Source organism: Saccopteryx leptura, chromosome 6 (assembly GCF_036850995.1).
Source record: "Saccopteryx leptura isolate mSacLep1 chromosome 6, mSacLep1_pri_phased_curated, whole genome shotgun sequence".
NCBI classification, from domain to species: Eukaryota; Metazoa; Chordata; class Mammalia; order Chiroptera; family Emballonuridae; genus Saccopteryx; species Saccopteryx leptura.
The window spans coordinates 54,194,331-54,221,028 of record NC_089508.1 but is presented as its reverse complement, the minus strand read 5'-3'; the positions used below and the strand labels follow the sequence as shown (position 1 = coordinate 54,221,028).

General features: G+C 53.7%; 1 protein-coding gene across 1 annotated transcript; it reads left to right on the top strand.

Moving 5' to 3' along the window:
- Positions 1–911: 911 nt before the first annotated feature.
- PLEKHO2 (pleckstrin homology domain containing O2) lies at positions 912–24,893 on the top strand. The gene is made up of 6 exons (XM_066342412.1): positions 912–1,048; positions 7,613–7,762; positions 13,429–13,545; positions 17,838–17,942; positions 19,538–19,636; positions 21,724–24,893. The coding sequence occupies exons 1-6, from the start codon at positions 1,037–1,039 to the stop codon at positions 22,735–22,737; spliced, it is 1,497 nt and encodes a 498-aa protein (XP_066198509.1). The 5' UTR covers positions 912–1,036; the 3' UTR covers positions 22,738–24,893.
- Positions 24,894–26,698: the final 1,805 nt, after the last annotated feature.

The window sequence follows — 26,698 nt, the reverse complement described above, 5'->3', positions numbered from 1 at the left end:
TCCGTTTCTCCAAGTATAAAATGAGGGTGTAAGGCGTAACTAACACCATTCTCTGCTGGTCTCGACATTTCACTCCCGAGCAAGGTTGTCAAGGATGTAAATTACCACCGAATGGGGGTGGGGGATGGGAGTGACCGTCAGATACTGGCACCAGAGAAGGGTCCAGTTCTGAGCGCACTGCCGGACGAAGGCTGGAGAACATTGCATTTGGGGAACCCTGAGAACCAGGGGCAAAACCCCTCCCCCAAAGGAGCCCAGCCTCCCAGCCTCAGTTCTTCCGGTTATATTATTCTCCGGATGGGACTCAAGTTCCAGGCCCGGCCCTGTCAGGAGGTTCCAGAGAGAAGAGAACCAGGTCGCCGCCACTGCCCTGGCGTCGGGGAGGAAAAAAGAGGAGCCTCCCGGTGGCCTCATCTCTGGGCCGCCCAGGGCGTTTGGCCCTGTCCAGCAAACCCAGCCCACTCCGGTCAGGAGACCTCAAAGGCACAAACCGCCAGCGCCTCGGGAGCCAGCTCGGTCCTGCCCCACCCGGCCCCGGGCTCCGCCCCGGGCCCCGCCCGCACCCACCCCTCTCCTCCGACTCTGGCCGGAAACCCCCTCCCCCTTTTCCCTCCCGGTCTCCGGCACCCTTTATACCCTCCCAGTCCCCCTCCCTCCGTGGGTCGGGGAAGCCTCTCTCCGCCCAGTCCTTCCCTCTTCCCCCAGCTTGAGTTCCCAGTCCCCAGACCCCCGCCCGGCCCCGCCCAGGCTCCTCCCTCAGCCCCACCCCCGCCCCCCAGTGCCGCTTCCCCCACTTCCAGCCCCAACCCGGGCCTCCAGGCCCCGCTATTCCCCTCCTAGGCCCCGCCCCTAGGCCCCCGGAAGCCTCTCCCCGCCCCCGGCCCCGCCCCTCCGAAGTTTCTTGGGCCCCGGGCGGCAGGCAGGACAGAACGTCGAGAGCTGCCGCCCGGCCGGGCTTGGATGGAGGTGGCGGAGCCTGCGCGGCGCTTGGAGTGAACGGCAGAGCGGCCGATCGCAGGACCTCAGCGGACTCGCCATGGAGGAGGAGGTGAGGGCCGGCCAGGTGGGGGGCCTGGTCTTCGAGCCACTTGCGAAGGTTGGGGTCCCGGGCTCAGGCCCTTGTTCCAGCCACCCAGCCCCTCTCCCGTGGGTCTCGGGGGACATTAGCACACCTCTCCCCACCCCCACCCCCCACGCAGGCAGAGTCTAGGGGGGGGGAGTAGAGATCGCATCCCGCACTTCTGCGACCCATCCTCCTTCATGATGTCTTTGGCTTCTCTCACCAACTGTGAGCATGTTTTTTTCCCATTGGATTGACCGGGAGACTGAGGCTCTGCTGAAAGTGTCCTGGGGTGCTGGGCTGGAACTCATCTTACCGCTGACTTTCCTTGTCAGCCAGATGGGATCCTGATGGGGTAGATTGTGTGTATTGTGTTGGGTGTGGGGTGGTGGTGGTGGGGGGGTGTCTGTGGACCCTGGAGTCCCTGCCTGAAGGAATCTTGAGGCTGTGACTGTCTGGTGGCCAGAAGACTGGAGAAGTTGCTTTTTCTCCCCTGTATAAGTAAGTCCCTGTGAGTGCCCTTTACCCTGTTCTCTCATCTAGCCTATAGTCAGCTCAGTAGGGACTGATCCTAGCCCCTGCCTTCCCCATACCCCTGGACAGGCTAGGTCTGGGAAGGAGTTGGGCAGCTGGACCAGCAGTGCCCTTTTGAGCCTATCCCCCCTCAGGACCTTCTTGGTCTGGGGTAGGGTCTGGCACTCTGACTCTAATCCCTTACCTGCAAACTCAGTTCTCCTAGCAGCCCCATCATTCAAACACACTGCAAACACACTTAATGTATGCCTGTGGAATGAATAAATTAGAGGAGGGTCCTGAAGACTTTTCTTCTTGTCTTCTGAGGGGATGTCAGCTTCTGCTCTAGTCAAGGGGAAGGGTATAGATATATCTGTGCCTGCGTGGGTGGGGAGGAAAGATGTAGTAGCCTTCACTCTAGGGGCAATCCTGGCCACCATGGGAACCCTGAGTGGACCAGGCTGCCTGTGTCCCCATCAGTGCCCATTTCCTTACTTCCTGAGGGCCACTGCCCAGGAACAGCTGGGGTGTCAGGGTTCCCTCCAGGCCAGGCCTTGCATTTCTGTGGGATGGTAGATAAGTCACTTCCCCTCTCAGCTTGTGTTTCCTCTTCTATAAAATAGAGGGCCTGAGGGCCTCCTCCCCAGGTCCTGACATGATTGTGGCCCCTTCTCTCAGAATGAGTGGAAATAGGGGCCAAGTCAGTCCACTGTGATTTGCTTTGGTTTCTTGCTGACAGAGGTGGGGCTGCCTTCCCCTGCCCCAGGCCCCTGTTGTGGGGGCTGGCTGTCTTGGCCATGGCTCCTCCCCTTCTCCCAGAGGATGTGGGACAGGATTACTCCATCTTCTGATCTGCTCTCGCCCCCAATTAAGGGAAGTTCTCCTGGGGGCCCATGGTTTGTCTTGTGGCCAGCCCAGCCCCACACTCCCTTTGGTTCTGAGTTTCTAACTTTGCCACTTACCGAAGCACCCAAAACTCCCAGCATAGCTGGGTTATCTAAGGTCTTGCTCACCTCTTCCCCACACAGCTAGGGGCTCCCTATCCCTTACTTCCTTTGGCATCCCTAACTCTTTTCCTCCTATTTCTTCCCCTTGTTTCTTTATTTTTAAATAAACTTTATTGATTGATTTTAGAGAGAGTGGGGGGAGAGAGAGAGGAGAGAGAGTGAGAGAGCAAGACAGAAACATCGCTCTTTTCCTGTATGTGCGCTGGCTGGGGCTCAAACCCACAACCCTTGTGTATTGGAATGATGCTCAAACCAACTGAGCTATCCTGCCAGGGCCCCCTTGTTTCTTTAGGCCTCAGTGTCTCATCTATGTGTCTATAAAACCCCTCTTAGATCATAGTGTCACCTGCTCTGCTCTCCCCCATGACCCCAGGCTGGTCTCATCACCTCGCTCCCACATGGCTGCTTTCAGCTCTCCCCTAGCTTTGAGCTTCCTCCTCATGCCCTAGCCACCCTGGTGCCAAGCCCCATCAGCCTCAATGACCTCCTCTGTGCAGTGGGTTGATAGACCCTGTCAGGGCCCTGAGGCTTGGTGAAGAAGTACAGGTCCAGGCACTGGGCATCTGTCCACTTGTGTTCTGAGGGCCTCATTTCCCCATCTATAAGATGAGGGAGATGGGCAATCCAGAAATGCAATGACATGTGCAGAAGGTTTGAAACCTGCAAATATCAATGTGGTATTCTTGACACTGAAGTGGGGTTGAAAACCCTGGACTCAGGCTTTCCTGTGCCTGCCCTGGGGTTCTACCCCTTCTCCTCTTAGGCATGCCTTTTCCTAGTCTGGCCTCCAGAGGCTCCGGGCTGCTCAGTTGCCCTTTCCCATCTAGAAAACCCAGGACTGGTTTTGTTATCTTGAGCTCATCTCTGGCCCTTCCTGGGCTATACTTTCTCATTCTGTAGTGAAGGAGTTGAGAGCATAGGTCTTTGATACTCTTTGTATCTTTCCTTCTCCCGGCCAAGGTGTGTATCTCCTTCCATCTTCAGAGTCCTACCAAAACCCTGCCTTCTGCAAGGGCTTCCCAAACTAACCCCAAGCCCTTACTTACCCATTAGAGAGCTATGACTGAGGTATCCCTCTGGGTAGGTGCTATGGCCCTCCCAAAGAGGGCCTGTGCTGCCCCAGGGCAGAGCCTGTGCTTCCTCTGTCTGACTGCCCCTTCACGGGGCTCTGACATGGTAGGTTCTTAGCAGAGTTTGGTCAGAGCATTAGTGGGTTTAGTCAAAGGGCAAAGATTGTCATCATAAGCTCCCTGTGATGTGAGGTGCCAATAAGTTTTCTTCTGCAGGTCTCTGCCTCTGTCATAGCTGTTTTGTGGCTTTTCACCTGTTCCCTTCTTTGCATAGAGTCAGGGTGACCTGGCATCTTTTCCTTTTTCTTTTCTTTTCTTTTTTCCTTTTAGATTTTATTAGAAAAGAGATGGGGCAGGAACGGGAAGCATCAACTTGCTTCTTGCATGTGCCTTGACCAGAAAACCTCAGGGTCTCAAACCAGTGATCTCAGTGTGCCCTGGTCAACGCTTTATCTACTGTGCCACCACAGGCCAGGCTTCTTTTTCTTCTTAATGAGTGAGCCAGAGACCTTCCCTGTCAGGCAGGGGAGCTAGGCTGGTGTCTGGGGTGCCTCAGAAGCTGCCTGTAGTAGGCAGGGGAGGGCCTGAGTGAGGATAGATGGGAGAGGAGAGGGCGAAACAGGAACAGTGGCCAGCTGGTCAACAGGAGGGGAGGCTGAGAAACTGGGCTGAGCAGGACAAAACCTCCCCTGTGAGCCCTGCCAAGGGGAAGGGCCACTTATTAAAACTTACTGGGGCAGATCAGGCCCCCTGGCGGGACAGTGTCTCAGGGGCAGGGAGAGGAGCTGAGTGAAGGGTGGCAAGCAAGCAGGACCTCCTGCCAGGTCTCCCTTCAGGTGGTTGGGGCTGTGGCCGTGGCTTTGGCTGATCCTTGTTAAGGGAACTCTTCCCTGGGCTTTGGTTCATTCTGCCAGCCCCTCACTTGTCACTCCTCCCGTCCCAAAGTGCCTTTTCACCTCAGTCTTATCCTGTCCCCTTGTCCCTAAGGCCCTGGACTGGCTTCTCGAGCCAATCTAGCCATGCTGTTCACTGGACACTGCTCTGCTGCTCCCAGAGAGGACAGAAGTCAAGGCACAGATTTCTAGCTTTGTACCCTGGGGGCTTCCAGCTAGCAGGAAGTTTTCACGTGTCAGTGGTGAGGCAGGCAGGGGCGGTCACAAGTGGAGGAGGTTTAGAAAGGGGCGTGAGGTCTCATGGGGTGATGAGAGGACCACTGAAAAGCAGGAGGGGAGCTTGAAGCTCAGAGGTGGGATACCTGGGCAGCAGCTTCAGGCCCCACTGTCCCTACTGCCCAATTTAGGAGAGACCGTGTATCCTACAGGCCTCGGAAGTAGCCAGCAATGCTGTAGTTGTGGGTAGAGTGTGAGATGTGGGGGTGGGGGGTTTGTCCTTTCCCATTTCACCCCTTCCAGCCCTGGGGGGATGAGGTCCCTGTGGGTCAAACAGCCCATGGGGCTGAACACAGGTGATGTGGGGAGGGATGGGAGTAGAGTGGATGATAGGATATGAGGGCTTCCGTCTTCTTATAAATGGCCCCAAAGTCCCTTCTTGTCAGGGTAGCTGATTCTGGCCTGTAGGCAAACCTTCCACTTCTCTTTTCTCCATCCAGGAAGACCATTTGGGACCATCCCACTTCCCTATTTTTCTTGTCATTTACAAGTTAGGGAGAGACCCTGAGGGGCACTCACTTTCCAAGGATCCCCTGCGGCAGTATGCCCAGCAGCTAAGCCCAGAAAGGCCCTTGTTTTACATTCTGAACCAGGCCCAGGGAGAAAGGGTCCCTGAGTCTCAGAGGGAATGGCAGTGAACAATAACAGCTATCATTTACTAACATTAGGATATCCTAGGCACTGCATTATATGCCATATCTTTATTCAGCAACAAACATTTATTGGGCACTTACTATGTACCAGACATAGTCTAGGCACTAAGGATATAGCAGTAAACAAAACAAAACTCCCTGCCCTCATGGAGTTATAATCTTTGCAACTTCTGTATATATCTCCAGTTCACAGAAGAAACTGAGGCTTAAGGAGATCAAGTGACTTGCCTCTGGTGTGTGTGACTTGGGCTTCAAAGCTCAGATTTCCAACTGCCAGAGTATATAGTTCAGAGGGGTGGGGGGCACAGTGAAAACCAGGTTAGGGCTTCCCTGCCATAATAAAAGGCTGTGCCCTGCCCAGCCCCTGACAGCTCACCACACTTCCATCTGCCTGGGCTTGTCCTTCCAAAGGCAGCTGTGGCCACATGGTATCCCCTGGGGAGAGGTGTGTTCCTTTTAACTGCGGCCACTTTTTTGAGCTTTATGTAAATTATCAAGAAGTCAAAATTAGTGCTAATTTCCCTCTAGCATCCTCTAGATTCTTTTTTTTTTTTTTTTTTTCATTTTTCTGAAGCTGGAAACAGGGAGAGACAGTCAGACAGTCTCCCGCATGCGCCCGACCGGGATCCACCCGGCACGCCCACTATGGGGCGACACTCTGCCCACCAGGGGGCGATGCTCTGCCCATCCGGGGCGTCGCCATGTTGCGACCAGAGCCACTCTAGCGCCTGAGGCAGAGGCCACAGAGCCATCCCCAGCACCCGGGCCATCTTTGCTCCAATGGAGCCTTAGCTGCGGGAGGGGAAGAGAGAGACAGAGAGGAAAGCGCGGCGGAGGGGTGGAGAAGCAAATGGGCGCTTCTCCTGTGTGCCCTGGCCGGGAATCGAACCCGGGTCCTCCGCACGCTAGGCCGACGCTCTACCGCTGAGCAAACCGGCCAGGGCCGCATCCTCTAGATTCTGACACACTTTTGACTCCCTCTCCTTCACACTCACAACTGTGGGTACCAATCACTGAAGCAAAATGGTTAGCAAATTGGGTTATTTTTATTTCCATTTCAGATATTTCTTGAGCTCCCATTTGTGTAAAGGAATAGTGCTGGGTGCTGGGGGCCAGGGGTGAATCTGATCCCATCTGGTAGGTATACACCTGGCACCCAGCTACCCAAGCAGGTAGTCAGGGGGCACAAGATGTCAGTGGCTGGCCTGGAGGCCCCAGGGCGGCCTCTATGTCTTAGGGCAGGACTCTGGTCAACGACAGAGTCTTTGGAGCCCTCATGAGATAAGGTGGCTGCCCCAAAGTCCTGGACTGGGGTGGGGCGGAGGCCAGAAGAGCCTCCTCCTATTTTATAGGTGCAGAGGCTGGGGCTTCAGAAGGTGTTCTTTAGAAGGGCAGGGGCCGAGAGGCAGATTATCATCTGCCTGCTTCCCTCCTCTCATCCTTCTGATTCTGCTTAAATGCCCTCTCCTGGGAGGCTTTCCTGGGCTGCCTTACCTGAACCAGGTTGCACACTGCCCTCTCTTACCTCCCCAACCTCTCTTCACCATTTCCCTTGTAGCATTTCACACTTGTTAATGTGTGTGTCTAGTATTTGTTCTGCTCCTCCTTCCCCAAATTACCAGTTCTGTGAGGGCGAAAATCCATTATTTTTATTCTTTTTGCCTACTCCGCACTCGTGACGTTGTCAGTGCTCCGTACAGCATTTGCTGGCTAGTTGAATGAACACGTGGGAGGCAGAATGGTGGAGCGGGAAATACGTAGAATCAGAGTCTCAGTTTGAATTCTGTCTCTGTCTCTCCAGCTGTATGACTCTGGCAAATTATCCTTCTGAGTTTGCTGTGATATATTGATAATGATGCCACTGCCTCGAAGGGTAATTGAATGGGCTACAAGAGGCAATGTGTGAAAACAATGTGGTGGCTCAATATAAGGGGACTGCTGCTAATATTGTTATTGTTGCTGCTCTTATTAATGTTATTTCTAATACTGGATTGAGAATATTCACCTTGGGGGTTGTAGGGAAGCTCGCATGGGAAGATATCAGTAGGTACCCTGCAGAGAGACATACCCCTAGTATGGCCTGTGGACTGTGTGGCCCAGGGTGGCAACTTTCATGGCATGCTCTGGTGCTCTCTTACAGGGTGTGAAGGAGAGGGGCGAGAAGCCTCGGGGAGCACGGACGGCAGACAAGGCTGGCTGGATCAAGAAGAGCAGCGGGGGCCTCCTAGGGCTCTGGAAAGACCGCTATCTGCTCCTCTGCCAGGCCCAGCTGCTGGTCTATGAGAACGAGGTGAGGACCTGCCTGGCCCTGAGGTTGGGGTGCTGGGACAGGGGCAAAAGCGGGCAGCCCAGGCCAGCAAGGGCATCCCAGAACCAGGACTGGAAGATCTGTTTCATTTTTGCCATGTTGTGCAACCTTAGGTGAGTACCTGATGCTCTCTGGGTCTCTGCAGAATGGGATGATACCTCTAGATCAGGGGTCGGGAACTTTATGGCTGAGAACACCACATATTTTAAAATGTAATTCCGTGAGAGCCATACAACGACCCGTGTATGTTATGCATTATCCAATAAAAATTTGGTGTTGTCCCGGAGGACAGCTGTGATTGGCTCCAGCCACCCGCAACCATGAACATGAGTGGTAGGAAATGAATGGATTGTAATACATGAGAATGTTTTCTATTTTTAACGTTATTATTTTTTCTATTAAAGATTTGTCTGCGAGTCAGATGCAGCCATCAAAAGAGCCACATCTGGCTCGCGAGCCATAGGTTCCCAACCCCTGCTCTAGATGCTAGTCTAGGGTTCCTGGATGAGGAGCTCTTTGGAGTGTATGTGATTAGGGTGGTATGTCTTCTCAGCTGTACACTTATACTACAACTCCCTGGCCCTGGACTATGTTCCACATATGTGAATGCTCCAGAAAGCTAAAGCTTGCTCCATTTATCAGTGATGGTAGAAATAATACTTATCGCTCATGTGTGTTTGGAGCTCTCGTGTGACGCTCCCAACAGTCCCTTCAGGGTGATTATCATGTCACATTCTATAGACATGGATTCTGAGCCGAGGATGGCCAAATGACCGTTCAGCATCTCAGTGAATAAAGAAGCCAGGTCTAGAACCAAATCCAGTGCTCTCTCCACCTGCTGATGTCAGCACGTAAACTCTACAACTTGATTTTGGTGGAGGTCCTCTAAAATGTATTGACTCTTCTCTGCCCTCTTAAAAAGAAGGCACCAGCCTCCACTGAGTCTTTCCTTGGTGGCTCAGAGTCATTTGTGTTCAGACAGTATGTATTGCCAGACTGTTCTTTTCATCTTTTCTTTCTCCATAACATTAAGCTACCAGTCACCACTTCTGCTGTCCTGTGTGCCTCTCACAATCCTCCCATCTTCCCACTTTGGGCTTGTGCCCCTTCTCATTTCAGCAGGCTTAGAATTTGGACAACCAAGGATGCTAAAATTGTGTGTTAAGAGTTGACAAAGCTCTGGATGAAGTCCTGAAGAGGAAAGGTGGCTTTTACTTGTAAACGATGTTTGTGTTTGCGGTCGAGGCTACAGAGGACCCATCCACTGAAAATGGGCATCACTGTATGCCTTTGACAGATGGAGGACATAGGGAAGGACTGGCCGGGGGACAGAAAGGGAACCCTGCCTGGTCCTCATTGGCTTCTCAGTGTGCCTCAGGCTGTCTTGGCCAAGTCCTAATTGTCCCAAGCCAAGTAAGGTTGGGCACCCAAATCTCTGTGATGAAAGGAGCTACCTTTGGGAAGCACTTTGCCTTTCCTGCCCTACGCCCAGGCTCGTGGAGTTGGGGTGTCAGAGAAGCAGCTGGGTGAACTGTGCAGGCAGCCCCCCAGACGTTCTATACTGCTGCTCTCATCAAATGAGGCTGTGTGGTGGCGGCAGCAGGGGGATGTCTTTGCTTCCTAATAAAGGGGGTTGTCGAAGCTTCCTCTGGTCCCAGCTGCCTAAGAGTTGAGTGACATCCCCCCAGCTGTCGGTCTGTCAGGAACTGTCAGACTTGTCCTAGACTGTCTCTTCATATCTGGCCACAGCTGGAAAGCAGGAAGGATTTCACATCACCTAAGCATGAAAAATCTAAATCACACTTATAAAAAAAATCGCTATTGAAAATCTCAGTGCAGCTTCAAGAACTTAGCTCTCAGAGGTGGAGAGCTTGGCACAAGAGCAGGAATTGAGAAATGCCGATTAGTTCAATTCCTCTTTCTTGATGTAAGGAACTAGGCTAGTGGGAATGGCTCTTGGCTGTTTCTTTGCTGTCAGTGCGGTTGATGTTCCAAAAATGCTGCCCCCACCCAATTCCTGATGGTTTGTCCATTTTTCGGAGCCGCAGAGGGCTGGATGATTCAGCATTTCGGGTGGGAGGAGACCCAGATCAGGCAGCCGTGGGGAGCAGGGTGGTGGAGATGGACTGACTCTTTGTGTGGGTCAATAGTTGTCCAGTTGTGGGCAGCATGTGCACACGGGCCGGTGAGCTTCACTCTCTGCAACTGGAAGTCCTCTTCCAGGCAGCTCCCTCCTTCCTCTGGATGCCCAGACTGTGGGTACTTCCTGGGATCTCACTCCGGGTCAGGCATTCAGGCCAGCAAACTGGTCCTATACGTGTTGCTCTTGAGGGCTGCCCCTTTGTAGGGCACTATAGGGGGAACAAAAAGGAGAGCAGACATGCAACATATGATAGAGAATGGTGGCCTAGCAGGTAGTGAGGACTGTTTTTCCCTTGGGAGGGTGTCCCTAGCGCCTAGTCCGGTGCCTGCACCTGGCAGGGGCTTTGTGGATGGGGGACCTCAGAGGAGGGAGGGAGCATCAAGACTCGGACTTATGGCCCTGGCCGGTTGGCTCAGCGGTGGAGCGTCAGCCTGGCGTGCGGGGGACCCGGGTTCGGTTCCTGGCCAGGGCACATAGGATAAGCACCCATTTGCTTCTCCACCCCCACCCAATTAAAAAGTTAAAGAAAGAAAGAAAGAAAGAAGACTCGGACTTATGGGATGGGCAGTTGAGCTCCCTGGACCAGGTGGATTTTACTCTCCCTGTGTTGAGTGGGAAACGTGGAAGCAATTGGAGACTAGGGTTTGGAAAGAGATGTGTAGAGGCAAAAAATGGAAAAGAAAGCTGACTGATTCTGGAAGGGAAAAATCAGGCTGCCCTGGCGATTCCCCTTTCCTTGAGGGGCTGAAGAGAGGGTGTATCAGTGATTATACGCCTTAGCTGTACAGTCATCTGCTTTGAAAAATACTTTGATGTCTAGGCTCCATTCCCTAGGTAACCTGATGTAATTGATCTGGGATGTTGCCTGAGCATTGGAATTTTTAAAGGTCCCAGTGCCATCAACGTTGAGAACCTACAGGTTCTCAAACTTTTGCATACATCAGAATCAGCTGGAGGGCTGTTAAAACTCAGGTTTCCAGGCCCATTCCCCTAAGATTACTATTCAATGGGGATGGAGCTGGAGTATTTGCATTTCTAACATGTTCTCAGGTTATATTGCTGCTGCTGAATCAGGTGCTGTACTGGGAGGGCCACTGATGCGGAGCAGTCTGCAGCTAAGGCACTGCCCCAGCCTCCTCCTCCGGCTGGGAGGAGTGCGCTGTGCTGGGAAGAGCTCTGGCCTGGGATTCAGAGGATGTGGGGTTGAGTTTGGCCCTACCTCTTATATTTGGGTCTGTGCCCCTAGGTCAGATCAGTTTGTCTCCAAGCCTCATTCTTTTCCCCTATAAAATGAGGCAAATACTGGAATTCTAAACTTTTAGGCTGATTGAGAAGTTCAGAAGAATCAGAGATGCAAAAATGCTCTCTTAAGTGTCAGGGTTTCATAATACAGTTGTCTCTTGGTATTCACAGGGGGCTGGTTCCAGGACCCCATGGTTAACAAAATTCATGGCTGCTCAGGTCCTTTATGTAGAATGGCATAGTATTTGCATATAACCTACACACATCCTCTCATATAGTTTAATTATTTTAGCTTACTTATAATACATAATAAAAAATATATATATGCTATGTAAATAGTTGTTTAATGAATAATGGCGAGAAAGAAACATTTGTACATGGTCAGTAAACAAGCAACCCTAGTAGGCCTCACTACATAGTACATCAGCAACAACGTAACCTTTTTTTTTCAAATATTTTTTCTGAGAGAGAAAAAGAGAGAGAGAGGGAGGAAAAACATCAATTCATAGTTGCAGCACTTTAGTTGTTCGTTGATTGCTTCTCACATGTGCCTTGACTGGGGGTGGGGCTCCAGCCAAGCTGGTGACTCCTTGCTCAAACCAGTGACCTTGGGGTCAAGCCAGCGACCTTTGGGGTCATGTCGATGGTTCCATACTCAGGCTGACGACTGGATGCTCAAGGCAGGTGAGCCCACACAAGCCAGCAACCTTGGGGTTTCAAACCTCAGACCTCAGCATCCCAAGCTGACGCTCCATCCACTGTGTTACCACCGGTCAGGCTCAAATATTTTTATTCGAGATTGGTTGAATCTGTGGATGTAGAGCCCTTGGCTACAGAGGGCTGACTGTATACGCAGATTCATAGAGGGAAATTGGGGTATTTCCTCTGTAAATATGTAAGTCACTGCTTTCCAGATATTCTACCCAAAACTGCAGAACACTGAGGATTCCCTGGATGGGTGCCTTTGCTGTCTCTCTGTGTGCCATCCCACAGCAGGTGTTTCCTTCACCTGTTGGCCAGTCTCCAGGGCAGTGTCTCCCCTGCCTCCGCCAGCACAGGGCCTGCTTCTGTTTCCCTGGAGTCTCCAGGGTGAGACTGCTACGTCTGGGAGACTGTTCTGGCTAGGTCTTCCTGGAAGAGGAACCATTTGATCTCCATTGAGGGAGCTTGTCCTAGTCAGCTTGCCGGAGTGGCAACGGGTGGAGAAAACACTCAGGTGCCAGGGCTGGTGGGCAAAAAGGGAGTCTAGCCAGTGTTCAGGGGTGGCCTAGAAGAGGCTGACCACTTTCCTGGCCACTGGTCCTTCTACTGCTGAGGCCTCAGGGTGAGAACCTGGGGGTGGGGTACTCTTAAAAGGGACCCTTTCGCTCTCTGTTGTGCAGGCCAAAGAGAGTGGCCTCTCTCCCCAAGCCAAGGGTCAGTGGAGGAAGATGCCAGTGGAGAAGTCAACTCTGGATCACTGTGGCGAAGGCAGGGCATGTGGCCCCTAATGTACCTTGTTCACGCTTTCTTCCCTCTGTGCTTCTCCCTCGAAAGACTTTCTTTCTTCCTCCCTCCCTCCTTTCTTTCCCTTTCCCTTTCCCTTTCTCTTTCTCTCTCCTTCCTTCCTTCCTTCCTTCCTTCCTTCCTTCCTTCCTTCCTTCCTTCCTTCCTTCCTTCCTTCCTTCCTTTCTTCCTTCCATTGGCTGATTTTGAGAGAGACTGAGAAAGAAACCTTCATTTGTGGTTTCCCTTGTGTTCATTGGTTGCTTCCCATATGTGCCCTGACCAGGGATGGATTTCACAGCCTTGGTGTTTCAGGACGATGCTCTAATCAACTGAGCTACCTGGCCAGGGCTGGGAAGCCTTTTCTTTTTTCTTTCATCTTGTGAACTTGCTCCCTCTTCCAGGCTACGTTTTCCGGATGTCTCTGCCTGGTCGCTGGGCCTACACAGGTCCCCAGGCACGTTTTTCTAAGCCTCTCAGCTTCCCCTGTTTTCTTTTATAGCCTTAGGCACATCTGGGCCAGCCCTGCTCCTCATCTCCACTCTGTGCACCCTGTATCTCATGTGCATGGTGAGCTCTGAGTGTGTCTCTCCAGCCAGCACAGACCTGCTGGGCTGTGAATACCTCATTTTGGTGATTGATTGGCAGCCTGGGGTCCCCCTTTGAGCAAGTGATGCCTTCACAGAGGGGACCAGGGTCTGAGGTGGGGCCTGGGTGTTTGAGGGTCTGAGTGTGTCCAGCTGTCACCATTTCATGTCCCCTCTGTGTCCCTTCCCAGGATGAGCAGAAGTGTGTGGAGACAGTGGAGCTGGGCAGCTATGAGAAGTGCCAGGACCTTCGTGCCCTCCTCAAGCGGAAACACCGATTTATCCTACTGAGATCGCCAGGGAACAAGGTAGGGCTGTACCCGCTGTGGCCTGACCTTCTTCCAGGCTGGGTCCTGTTTGGGAAGATCACCCTGGGTGCTCTGTAAGACAGGCTGGGTGGGCCCTGGATGCAGCCTGTGCATTCTCTGTGGAGTGCGCCTGAGGCTCAAATCTGGGGCTGCCACAGGTTTTGCTCATTTGTCTTGCAGTCTCCCCAGCCCCAGGTTGATAGGAGATGCATTTAGGGCTCTGTTGAGAGCTCTGTTCCCCTTTCCCCTTCCAGGCTCTGAGGCCTCCTTCCCTGGCTGTAGTTGGAAAGTAGCCTTTGGGAGGTGGGGCTCTTGGCCTTCTCCCATACCCTGGTCACAGGAGGCCCAGGGCTAAGGCAGGAGAGCTGGGGATGAGGCCTTCTCCATCCCACAGGCCTCTGACACTGTGATGTAGTCTGGGCCAGAGGGGAAGGTGTGTCCCAGGCCTTTCTGGGTGGCTTCTCTATCCTGGATTCGGTGCTTGGAGACATGTAGCCCGCCAGCTTTCCTCCCCTTGCGCTTTCCTTTCTTGGCAAATGCTGGAGAAAGTCTCTTGTCTGAGAGGTTCTTTCCCTGGGACATTCTGTTTGTGCAGATGAAGTTTGCTGTTTGTACCACATATCTCTGGCAGGGAGTCTGGGTGAGTGTTGACACATGGTGTAGTTTCACAGATGTCGGGGGGAGTCAGATTTGAGGCTGGCGTGTACAGCACCTCTCCTCTCGCCAGCTCTCGCCCATCTGCAGCTGGGTCACGCCTCTTCCTGACCTCTGCACGTCATGTGGAGCCTCCCAGAGTTGGACTGAGTCACAGAGGCTGGGGGTTGGGGAGCGGGTCTGGTCAGGCCTGCTGGAGATCATTCTCTTTCTTCCCCAGATTTCAGGGCCGGGATCCCAGTCCTGTTGGCTCTGGGCCTTGGAGGAGACCCTGCTGTTTTACTCACTAACCCTTTGTCCTGCTCTGCTTTGGGTGGGGGCAAAGAAGCAACTGCAGGGCTCTGACCCTGGGAGTGGGGGTGTGCCCAAGATGGGGGCAGGCTTATAGTGTCATGAGGGTTTATGGGGCTAGGCCCAGGTTTCACTTACTAGCTGCTGCTTAGGGCTCTTTGAGGAAGAGAGCCATAGTTTGGTCTTTCAGGCCTGGAGCCCCTATGCTGTCCTGGAGGCCTGCTTTCTCTCTAGTGGGCGCTATATTTGTATATGTGTGTTTGAGGGATATGCAAAGTTTGTTATGCGTGAAGGTCTGTGCACCTGGGTATCGGGCACATGTGTGTGCGCCTCTTTATGTGCAGGTGTGTGTTCACCTGGCCACGGCCTGTCTGTGTGTCTCTTAGTGAGCCTATACGGACATGGAGCAGAGGGGACCTTGCTTCTGCCTCTGCCAGTGCTGTTCTGTGAGCTGCCTCCTTTCTCCTGTTCTAAGGATCAGATGGTGGTAGGGTAGGAGGGTCAGGCCCAGTGCAGGTGGGACATCTCCTTCGGAGAGGCCTGTTTGTGCAGCTGTGTTCTCACCTGCTTCAGCCAATCCTCTCCCTTCCATTCCCGGTTCTTCAGAGAGCTCAGGTTGGCTCTGGGTGACTCTGGGAACAGGATGATCAGTCTGGGAGTAGACTGTGGGGCAACTGGTGGGGGCTGCAGAGCAGTGAGGGGACAGTACACACTGACCAGCTCAAGGGTCCCCTGACCCTGCCACCATGGGAGCTCACACCGAGGGCACATGGGGGACGCCCAGAGTACCACTTTCCCCGCATCCTCTCACCACCTTCCTAGCGCCCTGGATGTTCCCTGTCCTCAGTGAGGCGGCTTGCTGGCTGTGAGGTCACATGACCCTAGCCGTCTGGTCCTGAGGCCGCCTCTGTTTCCTTCTAATCAAATAAACAAAGACTCCAGTGTCTTGCATGCCCCTTTCCCTCTGCCTCCCCATCCCCACGCCCTTCCATGAGGTCACAGGCAGACGCTGCCAGGAAGCAGGGTGGCCTCTGCTGGGCCTGGCTGCCCTGCTGGTCTCAGCCAGCTTGGCCTTTTCCTTTTTCCTGTCTCCTCTCCCCCTCCCTCTTTCCCCTCTCTGCCATTTTGTCCTCCCCCCTTTCTCAGCTGTGTTGGCCTATTCTGTGGCCAGACCTGTTAGCTCCTAAAGTCCTTGCAGGGCCTTTGACCCTGAGGCTTCTTAGAAAGATTTGGGCGGGGACCTGTGTAGCCCGTGGCTCGTGAGGATATGGGGTGGGGTGGCCAGGAGGAGCAACTTCTTGGTATTCTGCTTATCCCGTTCTGCTCGCCCTTGTGGGATGCCTGGCTCATTCAGCCACAATCACGGGCTCCTAAGGGTGTAGCAGGGTCCCATTTAACCTTGTATTCCTTCTCCTAGGGGAGCCCTTTGGCCAATACCCTCCCCCTAGCCTGCCTCAGGTGGTGGGCTAGCCAAAGGGGAAGGTCGCAGTTTGGGTTGGGCCCAGTGGTTGGTTCTGTACTTGTCCCAGTGAGGCCCCGAGTGGAAAGACCGGTGCAGGGTACTGTCCAGGGTACCACTGCAGTTCGGTGAGCCTAGAACTCTGTGATCTTGACTCCCAGGCCAGTGCTCGTTTTCTGCCCCCCTCTTGCTACATCTATTGCTGAGTTCAAGTACATGACTCACAGGCTCTCAGGTTCTCTCAGGTCCCAGACAGGGACCCCACCAACTCAGGGACTGCGAGCAAGAGCAGCAGGTGGGCTTGGTGGGGCTGGCCCTGGTCCACCTTCTCACAACCCCATCACAGGGTTGGGTGGGCCCTCGCAGAGTCCTGATGCAGTGCTGTCCCTCCCTGAGCTCCCAGCAGCCCCGATGGCTGGGCTGAGAGGCAGTTGCCAAGGTGCCCTGGGGTTTCTGACTTAACTGCAGATCTGCTGCCAGGATCAAATTTACCCTGGTCATGCAAATGAGCATTTGGCTGTGCCTGGCATGGGGAGGTGGGTGGGACCCAGGGCCCTGTATGAGGAGAAGAGGCGGCAGCCAGGAAGAAGTTATATAACGAGGCTGCTGAGGGGCAGGCGGACTTCGATGTTACATAACTGGGAGAGTGGCGGGAGGGAAGGCACCAACACCAGGGCGGGGGATGGGCGGGCTGGCGACCCGCCTAACAAAGAACTAGGGCATCTTCAGGTCAGAGAGTGGGCAGTAGCCCAAAAACGGGGCAAGGGAAAGAACCTTGGACTAGTTTATTCATTTATTGGCTCATTCATTTAGTAACTATTTACTGAGTACCTACTATGTGCTGGGTCCTGGCTTTAGTCAGGTTGAATTCCCTCTGCATTTTTCCAGATGAGGAAACTGGGGTTGTTTTGTCCAGAGGCAGGCCATAGTGGTAATTTCTACCACAAGTACTCTGTGCCCAACTGCACATTTAACACTTTAAATATGTCAGTGACGCTCACAGCTCCATGAAGCAGGTTGGACGAGGACACTGAGGCTCCAGATCAGCCCACTGAAAGCAGTGGTCTGTCTAGCTCAGAGGCCCTGTTGCGATGTCTACCCTGCAGAGTGGCTTCTCAGTTTGCATGGCCTTCCTCCTTCCATCATTTCCAGTCTGACCTTGGGGCCTGGCAGGGAGGCGGTTCTCTGCGCTGCCCTCTGATTCTAACAAAGGAGCTCGGAGCTTCTGCTTGGGATGGGAAGGGGCCTGTGGGTTGGGGTGGCATGGGGTGTGGAGTCAAGAGTCATGGATTACTTTGGGTCACCTTGGCCAATCCCATCCCATCTGGTCAGCCTGTGTTTCCTCATCTGTATAATGAGGGGGTTGGAATTGACCCCAGTGCCTTTTTTCTCACTTATAGTCTATGATTCGAGGCTAGAAAGGAGACTCTGGAACTTCTTTACTTGGGGCCAGAGCTGGGTGTGGGGACCACTGGGGAGTTGATTCCATTGGGCCTTCATCAATGGACACCCCTTGTGTCTGTCACCTCTGTCACCTCACCTACTTCAGAGAAAACTGGAACCCAGAGGTCAGACAGCTAGCCTGGGGCAGACAGTCACATGAAGCAAAACCAGGTCTGAGCTCTTTCCACAGGGCAAGGCTGATTCTAGTCTAAATCTCTGACAGCTGCATGCAGGGAGAGAGCCCCTTCTCTGCTGGCTCTGTCCTTTCCCTTCCCCTCCCTTCCCCTGAGGTCCTGGTGTCAGACCTGTCATGGGAATTATTATGGTTTTATCCTAGTCAGCTGTGCCAGGGCCAGCTTTGGGATCTGGGGTTGGAAGCTTCCTTAAGACCCCAAATGTGAGCCTGGTTAAACATCTGCCATCTACCCACCCATGCCCCCTGCAGGTCAGCGACATCAAATTTCAAGCACCCAGTGGGGAGGAGAAGGAATCCTGGATCAAAGCCCTCAATGAAGGCATCAACCGAGGCAAGAACAAGGCTTTCGATGAGGTGCGGTGAAAGTCCTGAGGACAGCTGTGTCCCCTTCCCCACTGTGTGTGAGCTCAGAGAGGACCCTACCCCACCTCATCCCGGATAACCCTCGATTATGTCACTGCTACAAACACTGGGGCATCTGCTGCTGTTACCTCATTTATTCCTCACAATATCCCTCAAAGTAGGTGGTAGCATTCCCACTTTAGAGATAAAGAAACTGAGGTATCAGGAAGTTAAGTGACATGTTTAAAATGATAACATGGGTAAGTGGTAGGGTAGAATTTAACCGGTTGCCATGCAGCTCTTCCAGCATTAGCTGGAAACAGCAGGTGGGCCCAGGCCAGAGAGCGTGGACGGTGGCCTGAGAGCCAGGAAGCTCACTTTTCAGTTTGGCCAGGTTGGCTCTAGCCCTGGGCCTCCCTATTGGTCTGCAGCGGCCCCCCATCCCCTGTGTTATAGTGGTGATGGTGGCAACAGTGGACACAGTCAGGTTTGGGACAGGCAAGGTTTCCCAAGGGGAGCATGGGGCAAGATCTCTTAGGGAGGATTATCTTTGACATCGTGGATTTTTAGCTATTTGGGCTAAAATGGACCCAGAGGCTATGTGGGGTGAGCCTTGGATTGCAGAAGCCTGAGACCTGAGAGAAGCGAATCTTTCCAAGGCTCCTATGTCTTATGTGACTGTCATGCTCAGTGCTTTATTAGCTGGGGAAAATACTCCCATTTTGTGGCACATGGGTGATGGGACATATTATGGGTATCGGAGGCCAAAAGAGCATGGGGCTGGGCCTCAGCCCGCAATCTTGGAGCAAGGTCAGCCTTTCTGAGGAACAGAGACAGTTGAACGCCCAGGTGGCCGGAGCCCTGAACCTGACCTGGGAGCTGGACAGTCTTAGCCCCACCCCCCATCATAGGGACAGGCTGCTCTGGGGTTCAGAGTCTGGATTTCCTATGTGAATCCTACCCTGTGGCTTCACCCTGAAGCAAGTTGGGCAGAAGAGGGGGATTGTCAGTGGTGCCCCAAGCCTGGAGGCTGGGCAATCAGAGGCCTGGGCACAGAGAATTTGGGAGAAGGTATGGGCAAGGGGAGGGTGAGCGAGGAGCCCCTTTCAGGGGGCTACTCTTCACCCCTTTTTGCTGCCCTCTAGATTCCCTGACCCAAGGGGCAAAGGCCTTGCTCTTTCCAGGCCTATCCCCAGGGGTCCTGGGAGAGTGTATTTTAGAAGAAGGTACCAGGGAATCATGGACTATCATCTCCTCCCCAAGCGAAGCCCAAATGCAGCCTCAGGGCTACTTATATATTTATATTAGTAGTAGACTGAGGAACAAGGGTTAACAGCCCATGTTTGGGCAGGAAGACTGAGGCAGAAAGTGTAGCTGCAAAGAGAGGGCGAGCCTCAGACTGCCCAGAGATGACAAAGCAATGTAGAGACAGGGAGAAGAGCAGAGGTCCGGACATGGGAGATGCTTCAAAGAGAGAGGCAGAGGTGGGGCTCGTGGCCCTGTGCGGTGAGGCTGTGGGTATGGACTCTGACTTTGAGTTAATACCCGGGCATCTCCTTCTCTCCCCAAGCCTGATGGGGACTGACCTGGTTCCTTCTCCTTCCCAGGTAAAGGTGGACAAGAGCTGTGCCCTGGAGCATGTGACTCGGGACCGAGTGCGTGGGGGCCAGCGGCGCCGGCCACCCACAAGAATCCACCTGAAGGAGGTAAGACTCTGTCCCCAGCTTGGACAGATGGGAGGTCAGCTGAGCCCGGGACCCCAGCTCCTTAGGATGGCAGCCAGGCTTGGAGTCCTCTTTCTCCTGAGGACTCCTAGAGCTGGCTCCTGAGTTTACGCAGGAGTCTGTGTGGAGGCACGTGTGTTAGATGTGCTCGGTGTGTAGGTGTGCCTGTTGCGCTTGAGTCCACACCCTGCCTGAGCCAGAGTCAGTGCCAGAGGGAAACTGAGACCTGAGTCTAGTCTGTGCCTCTCGGAGCCCAGCTTCCAGCTGGAAAAGAGACTTGCTCCAACCAGAGCTGTGTCTAATATTTGTACAGAGGACAGCTCTGGGAGGCTGGGGAGGAGGGACCACAGAGGCCCACTGACACTTGAGCTGACCCTTGAAGGATGAGACAGGTTTTGATTGACAGATGTGGTGAGAGGGAGATGCCCAGTGGGTGTGAGCTGAGGCATGAGGCAGGAGAGTTCAAGGTGTGTGTGTACCTTTGACTAGATCTGTCAGGGGAGGTGGGGTTAGTGGGAGGAAATTGTGGAGACCTTGAAGGAAGGACTGGATGGATAGCAGGGTGTGTTCCAATTTGAGGCCCAGGGGCGGGGGTTGAGGGAGGGAAAGGCAGGGGACCAGGAAGAAGAGGAGCAGCAGGGCCTCCAGGCTCTCAGAGGTTGAAAGGGAGGGTCCAGTGGGAGAGAGAGAGACTGGGAAGCAGGAGTCACCTGGGCTTGTGATTGACTACAGGGCTGGGGAAGCAAGAGGACAGAAGAGGGGGGTTGTCAGTGGTGCCCCAAGCCTGGAGGCTGGGCAGTCAGAGGCCTGGGCACAGGGAATTTGGGAGAAGGTATGGGCAAGGGGAGGGTGAGCGAGGAGCCCCTTTCAGACCGTTGCTGCTGCTGGGGGTGGACGGTGGGGTAGAGATCTTGGAGATCAGGGAAGAACCTTAGCAAATGCTATGTTTGGGGAACAAGGGGCAGGAGGAAGCCAAAGAAGAAGAGTCCAGAAAGGTGAGTGGCACATCTAGGGAGAGAAAGGCATAGGACCCAGGAGTCATCAGCCAGGTTGGCAGCCACAAGTCATAGAGGCAGGTGGTTTATAGCATATTTTCTCAGAGGAGTCAAATTAGGGCTGTGATGGGTACAGCGCTGGGGTGCCGGAGCAGGGAGAACTCTAGGAGGAAAGAGGTAAAAGTGAAGGGGCCAAGGCCATTGGAGAGCTGGTTTTGAAGTGAGGCAGCCTGTTCCTGTCTGTCAGCTGAGGGGAACAGCCTGCAGAGGGAGTAACCAGAGGGGGAAGGAGTGCCTGAGGCGGGGGGTCTAGGAGATGGGGGGGTCAGCCTGGGAGGGCAGACCCCTTGAGAAGAATTCAGGGAGGGGCTCTCATCTCAGTACCTGGAGTGTGCATGTCCGCCAGATCATCTATGTACATGTAAAAGGGAGTGAGGGTCCCAGCCGGGACTTCCACCACCTGAGGGACCATGGGAGAGGCTTACTGCCCAGCCCTGCTCCAGGGCCTCTGAGGCTCCCTGAGATAGTCCCTGTGATTGTGTGTGGCTGCTGGCTGTCCCTGTGGGTCCCTGGGGCCAGGTTGGTAGCAGCTGTCTTCTTGGTGCAGCTGTTCCCCTCTGGCAGTCAGCTGTAGTCTGGGCTGCTTGTATCTGGGGCCACATCTGTTGGTGTGAGGAGACTGGGCACAAGCTGCAAGCAGCTGGGCAGGCAGGGGCTGGAGAGATCTGGGCCGGCGGGCTGGGTGTGGGCTGGCAGACTGGACAGAGGTCTCCAGGGAGGGAAGCAGAAGTGAGTGAGCAAAGACAATTCTAGAGACCTATACTGGGTCCTGGTCCTGTCGCCTCCTGCCTGTGGGAACCCTGGGATACCCTGGCTCTGACTTCCTGGCCTGTGGTTCTGAGGCAGAGAATTCTATAGGGTGAGAGAGAGGAGAGGATTCATCAGAGGGTGTGGAGAGTGGGGGTCTGGGAACCTGGGCCATCTAGATGGGAGGGCGTTAGTACCCTTATAGGTGGGCATGTAAAACTCAAAGGCCATTCATCCAAGATGATTTACATGTGCTGCCCCCACCAGGTAGCCAATGCAGCTTCTGATGGACTTTCACGCCTGGACCTCGATGTTCTGGACAGCAGGCCGCCAGTGTTGGCCCCTAGCAATGATGTCAGTGCAGCCCAGCCCCGGGAGACACCCCGGCCCCTCATGCCTCCTACCAAGCCTTCTCCAGCACCTGAGATGACCGTACTTGGTGACAGAGAGGAAACTCCCATGGGCGAGAGAACCCCAACTCCTGTCTCAGCATACTCTGAGGCGGACTCGGAGAGCCGAGAGGACTCAGAGACCCCAGAGGGAAAGGACAGTCCCTCTGAGCAGCAACCCAGCAGGGTTGTACCTGACAAACTGAAAGTGACCTGGGAGAGCCCCAGCCCTGAAGAGCCCCCTGACCCTAAAAGTGCAGAACCACCCCAGGTGCCCGGTTCTGAGACTTCTGAGGCTTTAACCAAGGAGGGTGGGAAGCCCCCGACACCGCCACCCAAGATCTTATCAAAGAAACTGAGAGCCTCCATGAGTGGGGTGGAGGCTTCAAGGCCAGCCCGGAGTCCTGGGCCCTCTGAGACCTCTGCCCCAGGCCCAACACAGGTCTCATTGAATGGCCTGGATGACAGTCCTGAGCCTGTCAAACCAGCCCAGGCTGCGGGCACCCCAGGAACTCCCCCAAAGAATGCAACATCTACAGCACAGTTCTCCTGGGACCTGCCACCTCAGTTCCATCCCCGCTGCTCCTCCATGGGGGACCTGCTCGGTGAAGGCCCCCGGCGTCCACAGCAGCCCAGGGAACGGCTGTACCGGGCCCAGCTGGAGGTACAGGTGGCTTCAGAACAGACAGAGAAACTGTTGAACAAGGTGCTGGACATTGAGCCGGTCCCGGTGAGCGCCGAGACATTGCTCAGCGAAGCTGTGGAGCAGCTGAGGCAGGCCACCCAGGTCCTGCAGGAGATCCGGGATCTGGGAGAGCTGAGGCAGGAAGTACCCGGCCTACGAGAGAAGCAGAAGGAGCTCGTGACGCTCTACAGGAGAAGTGCACCCTAGGCCTTCCCGACCTGAGCACGGTCCCTCCTGACTGGCTCAGTTCATCAAAACCCAGCCCTGCCAAGAAATGTGCATCTGTTCAGGCTGTTGAAGGGCCATCGGACATGTCAGGGTTTGGCCAGGACCTCAGAGGCCCCTGGTATCCTTCTTGCCCTGCCTTTGCCAGTGGTGCCAGGCACCACCCAGGGCCACTGTCTGGCTATATGGCCTGGCTGGCTATCGGGCTCTGGCTTGGGCTAGGAGCACACACTCAGGACCTCTGTGCTTGCATGGTTCCGAACTGTCCCAGGGCTTTGGCACAGCACTGTGGGTTCTGGGGGCGGCATCATCCCTGCTCCTCACCACCAGTAGTTTACATTCCTGACTTCTGAATAGAGCACAGCTGAGCCCCCCACAGCCTCTGCGTCCAGATGTCCCCAGGCAGACAGCCTCATGGCAAAGATAGCTTCAACCTCTCGTAACCAACCTCTCACCCACCTCTTTCTAGTAGCTGCTGAGGCCTGAGTCTAGGCTGTAGGTTCGCTGCTCAGCTAGACCTTGAGCCCAGCTGTGGCCTCTGAAGGCAGGTAGGAGGCATCAGTGTGAGAAAGCCATTTGCTGTGTGGCCCCACTCTGGGCCTCACTCTTTGTAGGCCTCCCCCTCTGATGACCAGCACTGGAGGACTCCCCAGTGGAGGAGGAACTTGAAAGGTCTCTAGTCCCTGCCTCTGGGTCAGCTGTGTCCAGTCTTGTACATTCCTATAGAGGTGAACTTCAGAATTGGCCATTGTCAACATCGGGAAATCCTGTATGTAATTCATTATTAAGAAAAGCTACCCCAACTTCTGTGCCTCCCCAGAGAGCATTTATATCTGGGTCTGTGATTCTTCCACAATTCGGAGAGGTCCAATATTCCAGTCATTTCTTCTAATGCTGAGGGGGTATGCTAAAACCTGAAACCACACCCTTCTCCCCTCTTTCCTTCACCCCTCTGGCTCGGGCCTTTATTGGACTGAACTTCCTATTGAAAGGAACATTTTCTCCTGGCCCGTGCCTGCACCCTGGCCTTTCCCTAGCCCCTCATCCCATCCCCTCCCTATCAACCCTGGCCCTGGGAACACATCCTGTCTCTCTCCTGCTGTAGCATCTGGACTGAGGGCAGAGCCTGTAGGTGCAAAGGCCCTGAGGACTGCAGCCTCTCTCCCTGGGGCCTGTGGGAGTGAGAGCAGCTCCTGACAGGCTTGCTCAGGGGGTTTCTGCATGTGCACTTTTGTTTACGGAAAGAGGACTGGGAGGGCCGCAGCTGTGTGCTCTGGCCTCTCTGCCCACTGCCCCACCTTCTGCCACCAGTTGTGCCCACTGAGGCCTGCCAGTGCAGGTTGATGCCTTCTTTATTGTACTTCGACATTGTTCTTGAGGGTAGTAGCCAGGGATCAGGAGGGGCAAGTGGATGTCTGCTCTGCTGCTTGTACTGGACAGGGTATGAGCGGCAATGTCATGGCCCATGAACCCCCTTGGATCTCCCCAAACCGCACTCCTTGGAGAAAGGAGGCTCCCATGCCACAGTCTGCCTACTCCTCTACCTATCTTCAGTATGAGAGCAAGAATGTCATCAAGTACCCTTATTCCAGGGACCAGCCATTCTCTGAGGGCTGCTGGGGCTTTAGCAAAGTCGCCTGCTTCCAGGTGGCCTAATGCCATTGATTCCTATGAGGTCCCCATGCCAGGGCAGCCTGGACCCAAAGAGGGATGCGAGCTTCCGGGGAGGAGAAGGATGGGACATATACAGGGGCTGCCTTGCCCGCCTCCTGAAGGAGGATGGTCTTCCATGTCTTCTGCTTATGAAGCGCCTTTCTTATCATGTTTGGCAATAAATGCCTTTTTACGGAACTTTTCTGCTGCAAGCCTGTTTGTTGGTGTGGGGCCAGCTCCAGGGCGACCTCGAGGAGGCAGGGTAGGTGGTTGACCACTGGCCTCACTGGTCATCTCAGACCCCTTCTAGAGCTGGAGTATTGCCCTCCCACAGGGGTCCATCTGCGAAACTCAACCAGGCCCCCAGTATTACCTGCACACATGTTGATACAAGCTGGGGGCTGTCACGGGAACAATGGTTTCAGTTTTTGAAATTATCTGGAAATAATTTTGAACAGAAAAGTTGCAAGAATAAGAATAGTACAAAGAAAAAAAAATAGTACAAAGAACACCCTTATGTTCTATCCGGATTGATGCATTGGTTTATCTTTTGAGCATTTTCTCTCTTTAGCATACACATAATTTTTTTCAGAATCAGAGAATTAGTTATCATGGCCCCTTACTCCCGAATACTTCAGTGTATATTTCCTAAAATAAGTATGTTTTCTTATGTAGCCATAGTATAGATACCAACTTCAGAAATTTTAACACATATTTATAATAGTTACTGTTCATATTCCAATTTTGTCATTTGACCCAATAATACCTTTATCATATTTTTTCTCCTCTGTAGGGTTGGATATTGTATACATGTCTCTTTCTTCCCAGTGATTTGAGGGAGGCGAGAGGTAGAGAGAAGCATCAACATGTTCCACTTAATAGTTCCATTTAGTTGTGCACTCGTTGGTTGCTTCTCATATGTGCCCTGACCAAGGATTGAAGCCGCGACCTCAGTGCAGGGACAACGCTCTATCCACTGAACTACCTGGCCAGGGCCGCATACATCTCTTTAGTCTCCTTTCATCTGAAATGTTTCCACAGCCTTTATCTTTCATGAAGTGGACGTTTTTGAAGAATATAGTCTTTCCCAGCCCTTCCTTTTTAAATAGAACATTCCTCACTTTGGGTTTTTCTGAGGTTTCCTCATAATTAGATTGAGGTTGTGGATTCTTAGCCATAAAACTGCACAGGTGCTACTAGGTCCTTCTCAGGGCATCCCGTCTGAAGCTGCATCTGTGCCCCTCACTGATGGTAATTTTGATTGCCTGGTCAAGATATTTGATTTTTCTGCTGGAGAGTTATGACTATTCTTTTGCAACTAATGAACAATCTGGGAGACATTTTAAGACTATGCACAAATATGTTGCATCTCATCAAATAAACCCCTACATTTAGCCTCCATTGAGGATTCTTGCCTGCAGAGGTGTTTCCTAAGATGGTTCAAAGTGATTCCAACTGTTATTTTAACCTCAGAGCCCGGTCCACTCGGGTGAGCCTGGGGCCCGCGTTATGCCCATGGCACCCCCAATACATCTCCGCAGAACCCCAGGACATCACTGCGTGTTCTTTGGCAGCCCCTTGGCCAGTGGACAGAGCTCCAAGCCAAGTTGCCAAAGTTCAGGTTCCACCCAGAGACGGTGAGGATCAGCTTCAGGGGGCCTCAGTTTCCTTACCCATGAAAGGGGAGTTTCAGGGCTCCCCACTCCCCTATGTGGGAAAGCACTGCTGTGCTCCTCAGAGGCTGCCTCCCCTCTCTGAGAGCTGCTAGACAGTCCCAGTGGCCAACATAACAGGAAGCACCTGATCCAGGGCTTATCGACTATGGCTCTGACCCTCACGTCCCTCCTGAATTCCCCTGGCACTGGCCAGACATGCAGCAGCCATCCTGAGTGAGTGGCCTGCAGAAGCTGGGGCACCTCAGGAAAATCACTTCACCTTCATGGGTTCCTTATCTGTGAGGAGGTAAGGGAGAAGACTCCCTTTATTGATGGGGGTGTCCCCCAGCCCTGGGCCAGAAACAAGGTCCTCTCTGGAGGACTGCCTTAACGGGAACAGCTGCTGTGAAGGTGTCACTGACCCGCCACAGGGCAGAGAAAGGATGTGGTGAGAACTTTCTCTCTGGTCCTGGGGGCTGGAGGCCTGTGCAGGAAGGTCTTCCTTTTGAACACATGCTGTGATGGCTCAGTGGCCGGAAGTCCTGTGGGGAGTTACAGTGCATGGTTCTGCAGGTCACAAGGTGGCCACCTTCAGACAAGACTCAGGACAGAGCAGAGACTGGTGGGGGAGGGGG